Consider the following 15,241-nt stretch of genomic DNA (forward strand, 5'->3'; position numbering starts at 1 on the left):
ACATTGAGTTGATTTGTCAAATTCTTAGTTTGACATGGCAGTGCTGTGTTATCTGTGGACCTATACCCAAAACCATTCCTTATAATATAGAATATATGTACTTAAAAAACTTTGATATAAATCTTTGAATAATATACCAATTCTAAAAGCATCCCAAAATAATACAGTCGGCTATATAGGAACGATACAATTGATAAAATGTATACCTTTCTCTGTCTTACTCACCTTCCGTCTCTCTCGTACATCGAAAAATTCCGTTTCTAGGCTAAGATTCAGAGACAAATTGATCACTTGCTCTATGGCTAGTACCCTCTTTTTGTTTGTTTCACTTATAAAACGCCACTTTTAAGTCATGAGAAAAGATCAGTACTTTAGATAGAACTTGAGTATGTATGAATCTTTACTTTGATTGACTTAATACAGCGCTTTCATTTAAAATAAATATTATCAAAAAGCTCCGAAGTCACATGAGGAGTAATTTGTCTATGAATTTTAGCTTTCCTTCAATACTATCTAATCTATGAGAATCTATCTAATGTCTATCTAATGAGAAATCTATAAATATTTATAAAATTTACTATCCGTTTGTTTATATAAATTGGAAAATAAATGAAATGGACATATAAATGTCCGGTTGATTACCCTGTCATAAGGATGCGAATCTTTGACATATTAACATATTAGATTGAACAAAATCAACATATCTATATCAATAATTGTAAAATCTCCGATACCCTCCACTGAATACATTATGTAAGGGTTTTAGTTTAACTTCTAAATATTAAAATATTGCTACTATAAAATTAAATATAACATGGTTTTGAAACATATTCACATTTCTATAGTATATATTATTAATTTGGTCAGGTTTTCAGTCTCTGGTACGAAGTCCCCATATAGATGTACGTTTCGTACCAATTGTGGGTCGTGCTATTGCGCTGAAAATGAATTAAGAAGTTTATTTATAGTATTGTCTTTTATTGACATAACTTTTGGACATATAAAAAACACTTTTTTAACGGATTTGAAGTTATGTTTTATTATAAATTTACAATTATTTTACATAATTTTGTCACCGTGACCACGCACGCTGTAAAGCACGCGAAACGTCGGTTAAATTTCAATGAGAGTAAATTTTGACTGAAGTTAGCTATAGTCAACATTTTAGTTTTCTATTGTTAGTGTGGTTTTTTCTACAAATGTAGAATAACATTTATTAAGATTTTTATCTTGTTACCAAAGAAGTATAACTTTTAACGCGTGTACATAAGTTTGACCAAGAAGTAAAAGGAAGTGGCTGCAACCCTAAACTTGCAATAGTTAAGGCGTTTGTGACTAGGTCGAAAAAAAAATCAATGGTGCTACAATCTTTTTAAGTCTGGGCCTCAGATTTCTGTATGTTTCATGATAATTTGTTAATCTAATAGGCAAGTAGGTGATGAGCCTTCTGTGCATGGCGCACGCCGTCGACTTTTTGTGACTAAGGCTTTTTTCCTCACGATGTTTTCCATAACCGTTCGAGCGAATGTTAAATGCGCACATAGAAAGTCTATTGGTGCACAGCCGGGGTTAGTTCCATCTACGCTCAGGGATGAGAGTCGCATGCTGAAGCCACTAGGCCAACACTGCTCTAGTTCATTGACTAGTTCGATAGTTCTTTTAATATCTGTGGCGCTGAGGTTCTTGGGAAAGCGTGGTTTCTATTGGAAGATAGAGTACCGGGGCTCTGCTTGATATGCCTTGATTTTTTATACAAACAAATATGAAAAATACTTACAATATAAACATTACAATAAGCTGATTGGACAACTGTTTTCACAAGAAAATTAATTTAAAATTAATAAAAATTCTATTATCATCTACCCCATATCCCAATTTTAACATTGCGTTTTTTAAAGGCACTTTTTGCCGCGCACCACTTTGTGGAACCAGCTATTATAGTAGAGGTCTTTCAAGAAAACAGCGCACCATTCCGTAAAAGGTCGGCAACATACCATCTAGCCCTCGGCCTTGCAAGTGCTGTCATTTGCCTCATGGCCTATAAAAAAAAACTTACCTGAACATAAATTTGTTGACTTGTATAGCTGGAAGAGTGGTCTTGAGCACGTTAAGAGATGTTGAGGGCAACATGCCCCATACCTCCAAGTACTGCAGGGACGACATACTGCTCAGCTTACTGGAAATACAATTAAAATGTCTATTAAAATACTTACGAATACAATAAAATACTTTTTGAAGTGAGGGTAAAATTTTTACGGATACGTCATGAAGATGTCTACCGTTTTTGTCGAAGAAAAGGGAGAGACCGATTGAGAGAGAGAGAAGGAATAGTACCTTATAGAAATTCTATTTTTAAAATTAAAATTTCGTAGAGATTTATGAAATATTACTTAGTATTCTATATTTTAGGCAAAATAATTTATTGAAATCTAAAAATTTGAATTGTAAATTAAAAAACCACGTGTTGTTATTTTCGAAGAAATAAATTAAAAAAAATAAATTCCTAACATATCTTCCTTTTTCCCTCCCTCTAAATCTCGGAAACCTATAGTTTTAGATTTCTTTAAATATGAACAAGAGTTAAAAATTAGTTTGCCAAAGAAGTTTTACTTCTGACAAGTGTACTTTGTACGCACGCACTTTTTAAGCAGCATTGCTCGCCTAGTTGTATCAACATGCGAGGTCGTAGGTTCATACCTATACATGACGTAATTACGTATGTTGTGTAATTAAAAAAATATATATATTTACTGTTGACGTAAGAGGCCGTTCAAGTATTACGTAAGCACTATAGGGGGGTGAGGGGAGGGGTTCTTTGATTTTCTTATTTGGTGATTATGTCGACAGTAATTATTTACTCCTTTACACATATTACCCACACAATGGGTAAGCGGTCGCCGCACGGCGAACTGCACTTCCATGCTAAATTCATATCCGCCATACACGGACCGCACGACCAATTTCTGAGCGGTCGGAGCAGTCACTCTGCGGTCGAGTTTCGCCGTGCGGTCGACTGCTTAGAGCTGCCGGACCCACCATACACGGACCGCTACAAGAGGTTGCTGCCGACCGCACGCCACTCCCTCAAATTAAATAAAATACTATCTAATTCATCCAATGAAACTACGGACATTCTAAAGTTGTTGAAAAACTTTTTAGTGTCTTCTCTCAGCTGGTGATACAAAGTATTAAATATTCCATGTTGTTCTCTTCATTGTAGTATTGGATGCACCCACATTCTACGGTGTCTTCTACGCCTACGCTTGCGTAATAATAGTACAAGTAGCAGTGTTTCTTCATCGAATTCCATCTTGTAAATGATTAATGAACATGTATCAGTATTATTTTGCGGTCGAACACAACTGCTCCAAGCAGTCGTAGGCGACCGCTCTAGAGCAGTCGGTCTCGACTGCAACATGCGGTCCGTCTATGGCCAGCGTTAGTCTCAAAAAGTCGACATGAGCCACATATTTGCCAATTGGAAATAAACTTCTGGACTCAAAAGCCACTGGTTTTTTTATTTTTTTCCAGCAAATACTTACGTGAGCGCATGCGGTGGTAATAAGTAACATCGGCTAAGTGCTAAATGCTCAAGCCTCGACAGCGGAAGTAGTGCGGTCAGCGCGTCCTTTCCCAGTGAAGAACAGTCCGACAGATCCAATTCGAGTAGACGGGGACATCGTGTCACTAAAGCTGATACCACTGAAAAGAGAAGAGAGTATATATGCAAGTTATAAGACACTGAAGAACGATTAAAGCTTGCAGTTGTCTGAGAAATGAGAATTGACAAGTACGAACAAAAATATTTTTTTTACAAAAAACGTGTTCAGGCAACCCTAGGGGTATATATGTCACCGTAAAATTGTAAACACCGTTAGATTGTGAACCTCAACGAACTGCTTACAATTTAAGGTATTATTATTCGGTAGTTATATGAAATTGTTGGGAAGTAAAATTAATCTGTAATTGACCAAAGAAGTTTGAATGATAACAAGTTGTAAGCAGTACGCTGAGGTTCACAATCTTTCGACAGTTCACAATCTCGCGAGATAGATTACAATCTAACGGTGTTTACAATTTTACGTTAACAAATAGAAACGAAATTGAACCAGTATGGCCAAAAATATATTAGATTTTGACATACGAGTTCGCGCTCTCGTTTCTGAATGTCATCCTTGGACCTCGTATAAATTAAAAACGTACAAAAATAAAATAAAATTTGTTTATTATTAAACATAAGATACAACTATCACTTATTCCACGTCATTAAATTTGAATTTGTAGGTATCCTACTCATCGGCTAAGAAAACAAAGGGTGTAGGCCGAGAGAAAAAGCCGGCGTAAAAAACTCTCAGTACTCTTTTAAACAGCAAATCCTAAAACAACACTTATTTTAAAACAAATATAGCAAATTAATTAGAAGAAGCCTGTCTAGCACTAGCACTACAGAAACACGTAATAAACTAAAAAAAACTGTGTTCAAGAAAAAAACAATTTAATAATTTTAACATTAACCTGAGCAACGCTCCGTATTTAGAACTAAAGCAAGGTCATATAAATTATATAGATAATGCTAAAAAAACATGATAAAGATAGATATTAGTTCAAATAACAATTATAACTACTTAAAGTTTTGCTAATACTATCAAGTACATACTTTCATCGGTCATTTTCCTAGCACCGCTGATATTAAGCCTCAGAAGCTTCTGCGGGAGCGTCTCAACTAGTTCCTGGAGAGTACTCTCTGCTAAATTACACCACGATATGTTCAGCGACTGTAAACTAAAACAAAAGTATGTTTCATATAAATGTAGCTAAAATATCTATTATATAATCTCATTCGGTAATATTAATTATGAAATGAAATGCAGACTTTTATTGGCATATTTTATTTACATACTTCTATAAAAAAATTAAAGCATTATTCTCCTGACAAAACAATGCTTTAAATTTTTTTTTATTTTTAAAGAATAATGTGTCCCGACCAAGGAGGTTTCAATTCAATTTAAGTACACATAATCTGTGGTGAGGGCGCTGCTTCCGAGCCAATAGACCAATAACAGACTTATAATAAATCATTTGTTTATTTTATATTGCATTTTATTTAATGTACCTAAGCCATGAGATTAAATAAAGTAGTTTATGCAACTGTATATAATAGGTATTAAAAGACTCGTGTAATCTTACTTTGAAAAAACTACACTCATGTTTTAATACCCTCTATTATATGACAGTTGCATAAACTACTATTCTATGATTATATATGTGGAATATTATATTAATTGTGATTACATAATTGTATTATATAATATTATTAATTATATAGCAGCCAAGGCTGTGTAAATAGTTTTTTCCATAAAAACAAGTTAAGGTTTATAATTTTTTTAAATACCGATTGCATTTTTTTTTCTACTTTAAATTGTAATGACAAGTATTTTACTCACTTAATACATCCTTTGAGTATATCTCTAAGACCGTCCTGATCTATTCCTTGAGACATCGCTAAATTTAACGTTTCCATATAATTACATTTACCTGAAATATTATTATACAATAAATAAAATAATACGATAATAAATAAAAAATCAGGGGTGCTTCAACACTAAATGGGTATTCCCATCAGATTGCATCCATTTTTTTTAATTCTTTTTATTTCATAGACAAGTTGGTGATCAGCCGTTTGTGTCTGATACACGACGATATCCTCACAATGTGTACCTTCACCGTACGAACGAGTGTTAATGTGCACATAGAAAGGCCATTGGTGCACAGCCGTGGATCGAACCTACAACCTCAGAGTCGTACGCACCACTAAACCAACAGTGCTTTTTGATAATACAATATACATAATTATAAAAAATTGAATTACAGCAATGGTGAGACACTCGCGTTAGTAACTCAAATGGTACTCGGATAAAATAAGGTTAAAAAATATATGATATATTATTACCACTCTTTATTTGTTTTTAAGCTGTGTTTTACTTTTATGATTATTTAGTGGAATAGCAATCTAAACTAAAACTATCTTTATAGTTGTTGCCCTCTATTTCAGGAATGTAAAATTAGGTAAAGAGTGTTTTTTATAATACATAAAATATTTTGCAAAAAATAAAAAAAATACAGTTCACCCAAGGAAGTCAAAAATGAGTGGTAATAGTGCTCTACGACTTTGTTCCCCGTGGCAAGCGACAGAGAAAAAGACAGCGGAACGGTGAAATATTTTAAATTTATGCTAGGTAATAAATACTCTAAAATTACACACCTTAGTACCAATAAAATAAACGTGTGGCACTTGGGGCTGCCGCGGCTAAAGCTATTGCATAGCATTTTTTATCAACTTATTCAATTATGATTATTTATTTATTGAAGTTAGACTTCTTTAGGCGCGTTATGAAAAATGTATGAGAGTGAAATGTTACGATGCGCGCGCACCTGTGACACAAAATTGGGAGTGTGATTATAGCGTGCGCGAGCGAGATAGGAATAAGACAATCTACAAGTAAAAAGAAATAGAATATGCGTGAAGTTCGTATGCCAAGAATTTTGAATGACCATAATGACATTTGTCATTTACCTTTTAAACAAATAAAGGAGTTTTAATTATTTTTAAAGTTATACTTCTTTAGGCGCGTTATGAAAAATTGATGAGAGTGAAATTTTACGATGCGCGCGCACCGTGACACAAAATTAAGTTGCCCACGGAAGATGCAACGGCATTGGACATAATTTAAAAACAACATTCGAATAATAATATAATTTATGTTAAACTTAATGCAAGAGAATAATAATATATATTTATTTATTTAATTTTTCATATGTAAACTGAACTTTATTGACTATATTGACTCCTTTTCCAGTCTTTGATTATTTAATTGTAATTAATTATTATTTGCATGCAATTAAAAACTATTTTTAATAATGCCAAAAAAGTATAACTTCTTACGCGCGTACATAAGAACACGCACCCTTTTTTTTTATTTATGCAGTATTTTTTTTTCTTTGATATTAATTCAATCTACCACTACCAGACTTATACTAAAACGCCTATATATTCTGTCTCACTCTAACGCGTACCGGCTGCACCTGCCGCGCTTACGCTACGTCACCGATCTCGTCAGAGAGATGTGAAAACGCAGTATGCTTTCTGTCCCGCTCTAACGCGTATTGGCCGCACCTATATTACGTCATCGTGTGTTAGGTTTATTTTCGTTACGGAATTTCTTGATTTGGTCGCCGCGCTCAAAGCCCGCGATAAAATCTATGCAATAGCTAGCAATAGCGAGCGAATATTAAATGCACACAGGAAGTCAATTTGTAATTCGAACGATGCAATTTTCTGTATGAAATGCTAATTTTATATGATATTTTGTATGTTTCCACTCACCTATTAAACCCAAGGCCCGTCTACTTAAATTCAAGTTTTCAACACTGAGCTTCCGTAACGCCGGACAGTGTTCCAACAAACATTCGAGTGTACCACAGTCTATTGAACACATGCTTAGATCTAAATACTGAAGTCGGGATGGGGTCACTGTTTCTGGTTGCCATGTACCGATCTGAAATATAAGCGATTTTATTTATTTTTACCTTTCTATTCATATTTATGAAATTATGATATAACTTTTTTTGTACGAGTCAAGGCTGTACATTTTTATTTATTAGACATGTGAAGACATCATTAAGGTTTGGTCAGCGGACGGGGCGGGACGGCGACGGGGCGTGATTTCTCGAGCATTTTTAAAAAAACTCTTTAAGATTTCTTCCTATTAATTCCCAAATCGCTGATTTCAAGCAATTTTGTATTGGAAATGGCCCAAAACATACAAAAACTGTGCTCGAACACTTTTTAGTTTTTCGACTCTCTCCATGTCCATTTTTGTAGTCGAATACAAAGCTACCGTCACGCCGGGCACGACGCGTCGCGTCCTCTATCTGTTTGACTACTACAACGAATACCCATATAACACAAAGTGTAGCGTCGCACTCACGCCCGTCCCACCGTATTTTTCTTGTACTACCGTCGGGCGCAACGGTGACGAGACCGTTGGCGTCGCGACGAGCGCGACGGGTCCTATATTAATTAGTACATTACAACTGCTCACGTCGCGCCAGCGTCGCGTCGCCAACCCGCCCCGTCCGCTGTTTGTCCAAACCTTTACAAGCACGCTAAGTCATCGTCGATTCGAATCCTATGTGTCACGTGACTGACACTTTTAAATTATTAATATAATACCTCAGAGCTAGAGAGTCTTAATATAACAGGTTTTCGACTCAATATCCTGCCGATGGAGTTCTTAGATAATGTCTTATTTCCTAGGTCCAGTCTTTGCCATAGTGTTTCATCGCACGCCACTCTATACCATCTGAAAAGTTCATTATTATGAGAAAAACTATAATAATAATAAAGATCGCCTCTTCATACCGTTACATTCACACCATCACACACACAGCCGAATTATGTATTACTTAGTTAAATGTATTAATTAATTTTTCCTTTCGTTAATGTTTGAACCTTTTTGTATATATGTCACCGTAAAATTGTAAACACCGTTAGATTGTAAGCTATCTCGCGAGATTGTGAACTGTCGAAAGATTGTGAACCTCAACGTACTACTTACAATTTAACGTATTAAACGTTAGTCTTGAGGGGTGTAGTGTGCAACCCAAGTGTACTCCAAGAACTGGGTCTCTTAGTACCTATGGGATATGTGCGAAGGCGAAGGCCTAGGTTATTTGCGATACCAAGGGCAAGAACCAGTCTGTTGCACAGATCTCCGTTATCAAAGACGTTGCGCCTACTGAATGCTGTCTCCGACACTATCGACATATTTATATGTTCGCAGAGTGAATTCACAGTAGCGATGTTGTGTATATTATGTGTTTAATATTATATATGTACCTACTTTATTATATTTTATTTAATGTTTCACGACATTATCGTATTGGCATAGTCTGTAAGGATAATGTATGTATGTCTGTCTGTAATAAATAAATAAATAAGTATTATTATTCGGTAGATTGTAATCTATCCAAGTGAAACCGTCAAATTACAACTTAAATATAATTAAGTATTTGTTATATTCATGTTAGCTGTAGGATTACGAAATAAATAAATATTGCATTTTACACGTTTTTATGCTGCATTTGCTATCTTTGTGAGAGGCTGCTATAATAGGACTATAGAAGTCCTGTGTTAACAGATTACCAGCCTTCCATCGGGGATAGAAAAAAAAGACCACATTCTAAGACTGAACTTAATGAAATAGTTTTCATTTAATATATATATTATATATAGTACTTGTATATGTTATGTACTTAGTATCCTAGTAATAATAGCAATACCTTCTTTTATTTACCTAAAAAAAAATTTTTGCTTTTACGACTTTGTTACCCGATATAATTATTTATGAAGTTATACTTCTTTAGGCGCGTTATGAAAAAATTATGAGAGTGAAATTTTACGATGCGCGCGCACCGTGACACAAAATTAACAGAATGAAGTTGCCCACGGAAGATGCTACGGCATTGGACATAATTAAAAACAACATTCGAATAATAATAGAATTTATGTTACACTTAATGTAAGAGAATAATAATAAATATTTATTTATTTAATTTTTCAAATGAAAACTGAACTTTATTGACTATAATGACTTCTTTTCCAGTCTTTCATTATTTAATTGTAATTAATTATTTGCATGCAATCAAAAACTATTTTTAATATTGCCAAAGAAGTATAACTTCTTACGCGCGTACATAAGTACACGCACCCTTTTTTTATATTAAAGTGATGTATGTTTGTTTCTTCTTAATAATCTACACCTCAAACTATGTAATTTTTATATTTATTTAAATCATGTAATATGCTTACCGTTTGCAAACCATCATACAGTGAGCGAGTGTCCGTTTGGGAAGCCATTTAAATACACTAAGTATTACTTCATCTGATAACGAACGAAAGGAATCTTCTCCTTGGGGCTCCTCTCGTGATCGACGGGATAATATCGCTTCTTCTTCTACACCTATTACTAAAATAACAGAGAAATATTCGCAATTCACAAAGAGTTCATGAAGATTAAAAAAAATACTAACTGAATATAAAATTATAATCATAGTTACATTATTTTAACTTCAATTAGTTTAAAGACAATTTTTAACAAAAAAAAAACATCCTTGTAAGTCTGGGCCTCAAATATCGGTTTCGTGATAATTTATTTTTTTTAATAGAAAAGTAGATGACCAGCTGTGCCTGACACACGCCGTCGTTCTTCCTCACAATGTTTTCCTTCACGTACGAGCTAGTATTGAATACGAAACGCACAAAGACCGAAAGACCATTGTAGCCGGGGATCGAACCTACGACCTCACGGATGAGATTTGTAACAAAAACTAGAACATGTTCTGCCACTCACATGTAGTGTTAAGCTTTCGTCCTCCAGTACTGGTGACACTGTAGCCTCCTTTAGTATAACAGTCTGCCCCTATTTGATTTAATGGGGTCTCCTCTTCAATGAGATATTCATCTGTGAATGATGTTTCTAGGATCTCTTGGAGAGGAGCTAAAAAAAGATTGGATATTCTTTCATATAATATAAGGAATTTGATAAGTTCAACACGCGTTTTATACACCGAGCAGTGTTCCAGATGGTATAAACTGCATTTTAAATATAAAGACTTATGTGAACAGTATATACGGTATAATAAAGTCAAAAATCATTTATTCATATAGGTGTACACGTACACTCTTATGAACGTCAAAAAAAAAAAAAATTAAGCTACAAATTTTTCATTTGCTGCCAATTCTCAAATAAAGGGCGTAAAACGGAAGAGAAGAACAATAAAAAATATATAAGGCGTTAAGAAGAATGTGTGGTGTAAGATTGCGTGATAGAATAAGTATACGTAATAGTAAGTAACAGTGTGGGTTACAAGAGGACGTAACAACAAGGATAGGAAAGGTGATGCTTACATGGTATGGCCAAGTAGAACGGATGAGTGAGAAGCAGTTATAAAATAGGATATACAAGGCAACCGTGTTAGGAAAGTCGGGTTGGGAAGGCCTTATCGTACATACCTGGACCAACTTCAGGAGATACTAGAGAAGGGAAATGTTAAATGTTTAAAGTACCTATAACTGATGAGCATGCATGGTGAATGTCATGAGAGTGTATGAAGCAAGAGCATAGGTATGTCAGGACCGAAGCAGGTGGAAACCCTACTACTTCTATTCTACCTACTTCTTCAGGAAAAAGGATGATATAAATAACAGTGTATCAATCACAGTTTGGTGTGACAAAATGTTTTTTTAGCTATACATTGTTACCGGCCTGATGATTTATTTACAAGTGCCCTTTATTTCTAAGGAAATCAATGATGTCAAAGTCTACATAAGCAAATTGCAAATGAAAGTGGATAAAAATGGATAGATCACAATTATGAGTGATTATTTCATTACTTCTGTCTGTGTTCTTTCTTAGATTAGTTATGGTACCCAACTTTCATATATTAGCAATGACAATAGTGTTGAGGAATCTTCATTCACACTTTAAATCCATTTAGTTATAAGTAATAATACTGAATAGCCAATGACTATCATATATGTTATTATTAAAAAAAAACTTTTTTAACGAAAACAAGCTTTATACATTTGTTTTCACCAATCATTTTCATAATTTCATTTTAAAATTGTATAAAAATTTATTGTGCTCGTCATTATGCATGCTTAATTAGTAATATTAGAGACTTAGACCATAAGAAAGCCATAGTTTAAAGCTAACATGATAATTAAGGTCATTGACAACACATTCAAAGGAGCTATGTTAGTTAAGCGTGTTATCTTACATTTATAGGTGCAATGCAAAGATTATGGAGTTCAAATGCTAGAATATTGTGACATTACATAGGCTTTATTTTTAATGTAACTGTTTGTTATTGTATATAATTTATGTTAGCTGTAGGTTTACAAAATAAATAAATAAACCTCTAGTTTATTTTTATCTACAAGAAAAGTAACTTGCACATCTTTAAATAGAATGTTTACCTTTTTCACAACTCCTTGGGCTAATTTTCGAAGTACCAGGACAGGGACTAAATTTTGTCTTAGCATATTTAGTGTTACAACTCTTTGGTGATGCCACATAGTTAACATTTGGATTCACATTCTCTATGTCATGTTTTCTCTTTAGACTCTTAGTCTGAAATAAAAAGGTTTTAGTATATAAAAAATAATGCTTGAACCATTAAAAACTTTTTAAATTAGAAAACCATTATGTAGTTGTGATACTTTTACGGCTTACTATTTATGGCTTAATGAATAAAATAAAATAAATTATTAATATGTAAAGTAGATTTTATAATTTACACTTTTTAAATATGTTAACATCTACTTTAACTCTATGTTACAACTTACAGTAGTTTCACATTGTATTTCACTATCATCTTGTTCTAATAAACTGACACCCATTTCTTGCAGAACCTGAAAACACTCCACAACATTATTAAACTTGATCCAAATTAAGAGCTTAATATTATCAGTATTAGACATGCAAACAGGCTCATATTGAATTCAGTTATAATGCCTATATATTTACATCTTAATACTACAGTCAAGCAGTACACCCCAAGTAAAAAAAAATGTTATTGAAATAGGACATGTAACATTACACATACAGAAAGAATTACGAGACCGGGTGACGGTATACTCTTAGTATTTTAGTAGAAGGGTTGAAATGCGTATATTATCTATATTTACTACAAGAAAGTAGACGTTATAACCAAAAACGGCAAGGGCGGATAAAGCGGGAATCAATAGAAATACTTACTTCTGTGTCCGTCCTACGGTCCATCAGGCTCCAGCTCTTTCGCGCCGAGTTTTCTAAACGCATTCGTTTCCTAAAATCACACACTTTTTCTATAAAATCAAAGGGAAATTATATAAAAATGAAATAATGACACGTTATGCTTAATTCGCGCCTTTCAACTTTGGCGCCCTAATCAGCTGTCACAAACATATGAGAAGAGCAAGAATTGTTTTTTATGAAGTTCATTGCAAATTATAACTGTACCGTGGGCTAAGAATTTCTTGAGTAGGAGATAACGTTTGGCAATCTTCATCAACAGCACTGGCATTCATTATAATTTCTTAATAACTAATAAATTTAATATAAAAGTCATAAAACTTGCACTCGGCAGCAATTAAACAAACTCACGAAAAATTGACAGAACTTCTGTCAATTTTTGTACTTCTTCTTTAGAACACACACACAGATATTTAATAAAAATATTCTCGAGTGACAAGACACGACAAATGTATGAATAGACAAACCAGACAAACGTCAAACATCATAGACATTAGACAAAGTGTTTTGTTTGACACTTCATGTAGTAGACGTCGATCGTCAAATTATATTTTCTTCGATAAACTTCGAATTTTTGCTTTTTTTTACTAAAGGATAAAGTTTTCAGAAAAGTTATCCTATCGTAGCGTAGTTAATAAGCTACGATTTTATTTTACACTCATATTAAAACTTATTGCCGTATTACGATATTCAATATCTAATATTTCAATTTCCCGGGTTTTTGATATCAGTAAAACTATTTTTTTCGGACCAATCACTTTCAAGCATTAGCTTCTCTATTTAGGTACCTTAAATCTTATTGGCCGGAAAAATCGAATGATAGCCAGTAGCCACGCACGAGAAATCAGACGACTGTCAATACAAACTTGCGCTATAAACATCAGAAACATAACAAAGAGACTAGTGAAAAGACGAAAGGGGATAAACGTTAGATCGTTTATCCTTATACAAATTTTACAACGCAGCAGTTCTCGAGTTTTTATTTTAAGTGAAAATTCGATAGAAATAGTTATCTTATAAAACAAGTGTAAAAAAATCAAGAATGGCGACGCGAAAGTTAAATACCCTGGAGGATTTGAGTGGTAAGTTTTATTCAACGTAAATAAACAATAATTGATTCAGCGTGGCCCATGACTAATACGAAATTCACGTTCCTTATCAAGGAGGTCGTCTTCGCGCGGTTTATAACTATTTATAGCATGGGTGAACAAATTTCTAAGATATACTTTCAACTGCGCAGTTGTTTTAGCGTTTCTGCAACAGATGGGATTTGTTTACTTCCTTTGTCCTTGGAATACTAGGTATTTAAATACGTTTCACGTTCTAATGCCGAGGTTAAGTGCTTAAATGAAAACATTTACCTTTTATCGATTAAAGATAATGTATATTAAAATGATGTAAACTGGAAATATTTCGTTTCTAATCACTGAGTAGGTACTTAAGATTGTGAAAGCGGTTCTTGTGTACAATAACAAAATATCATAATCTGTCCTAGAAAGTACATTTAGTTAACAATTGTATAAACATGTTTATACTAACCCATATCTGACGATAAAACTAAAGAAAGCATATTAAATATTGAAGCATAGTTTTATAATATAACAGTAACACTGTTTTTATATGGTGTGTTAAATGCAAATAAATATAGGGCTATGCAACTATGCTAATTTGTAGACATACTATGAGAGCTACAACCTCCCAATCGCACATGGGGCTGACATCTCCTTGATAATTGAAATCTGTATGATTTTGTGAAGCATGCCTTAAAAATTCCTCGCCCAATATATTCTCAATATTTTCTTTATTATTTTGTATAATGAAAACAAATATTTGAAGTCCATAGGGAACCTACTATTCTTGGAACACAATTTTAGCTAAGTACAGTGTAGATAAAAACAAGGCCATTGTGTTATCAGTACAAACATCATACGATTGTATTATGTAAATGTAAAAATGGGGATTAGCTATCTATACTCAAACATAGTTCAGGGTAAAATAAAGTTTAGACTTGACTGATAATGTTATTAGATTGTATTTTGCCAATTTGAATATACATGTGCTGTATGTGGGGAGTAATTACTATTGGGTACATTTCATATCTATTAAATTAAGATCTAATTTACCTTACCTATTTTACAAAATTTTATGGATAGTATATTAAATCTTTTAGCACTTACTTATTTCTTAGTGTATTTTAAAGCGATAGTTACTTGAAATAATGCAAGTTAAAATACACTTAACTAGTATTTCCTTTGGGAGTGCTTTATAAATCTCCTGGTTACAATATTATGTCAACTCAATAAAGACCACTTGGAGTAATTGGAAAATTACGCTGACATCATACAATTGAAAGCTTGAGATTTGCTGGGGGTGACACGTGATAT

General features: G+C 33.5%; 2 protein-coding genes across 3 annotated transcripts in view; one reads left to right on the forward strand and one right to left on the reverse strand.

The window, feature by feature from the left end:
• LOC125061426 (S-phase kinase-associated protein 2) overlaps window positions 1-15,241 on the reverse strand; it is a 24,043-nt gene continuing 8,802 nt past the window's right edge. The window contains exons 1-13 of one of the 2 annotated variants that reach the window (XM_047666881.1): window positions 13,065-13,240; window positions 12,822-12,891; window positions 12,410-12,475; window positions 12,041-12,194; window positions 10,413-10,559; window positions 9,872-10,028; window positions 8,234-8,363; window positions 7,385-7,556; window positions 5,445-5,535; window positions 4,658-4,782; window positions 3,543-3,702; window positions 2,057-2,176; window positions 1-938 (exon numbers count right to left, since the gene is read on the reverse strand). In XM_047666881.1, coding sequence (XP_047522837.1) covers window positions 872-938; window positions 2,057-2,176; window positions 3,543-3,702; window positions 4,658-4,782; window positions 5,445-5,535; window positions 7,385-7,556; window positions 8,234-8,363; window positions 9,872-10,028; window positions 10,413-10,559; window positions 12,041-12,194; window positions 12,410-12,475; window positions 12,822-12,891; window positions 13,065-13,132 — 1,527 coding nt within the window. In that variant the 5' untranslated portion in view covers window positions 13,133-13,240 and the 3' untranslated portion in view covers window positions 1-871. Of the gene's footprint in view, window positions 939-2,056; window positions 2,177-3,542; window positions 3,703-4,657; window positions 4,783-5,444; window positions 5,536-7,384; window positions 7,557-8,233; window positions 8,364-9,871; window positions 10,029-10,412; window positions 10,560-12,040; window positions 12,195-12,409; window positions 12,476-12,821; window positions 12,892-13,064; window positions 13,241-15,241 lie in introns of those variants that run through there. The other variant, XM_047666882.1, reaches the window with a different exon arrangement.
• The window catches only part of LOC125061437 (BCL2/adenovirus E1B 19 kDa protein-interacting protein 3), a 27,983-nt gene continuing 26,445 nt past the window's right edge, over window positions 13,704-15,241 (forward strand). The window contains exon 1 of the mRNA XM_047666901.1: window positions 13,704-13,939. Coding sequence (XP_047522857.1) covers window positions 13,900-13,939 — 40 coding nt within the window. The 5' untranslated portion in view covers window positions 13,704-13,899. The remainder of the gene's footprint in view (window positions 13,940-15,241) is intronic.

The sequence above is a fragment of the Pieris napi genome, chromosome 23, assembly GCF_905475465.1.
Source record: "Pieris napi chromosome 23, ilPieNapi1.2, whole genome shotgun sequence".
In the NCBI taxonomy this organism is placed as follows: domain Eukaryota; kingdom Metazoa; phylum Arthropoda; class Insecta; order Lepidoptera; family Pieridae; genus Pieris; species Pieris napi.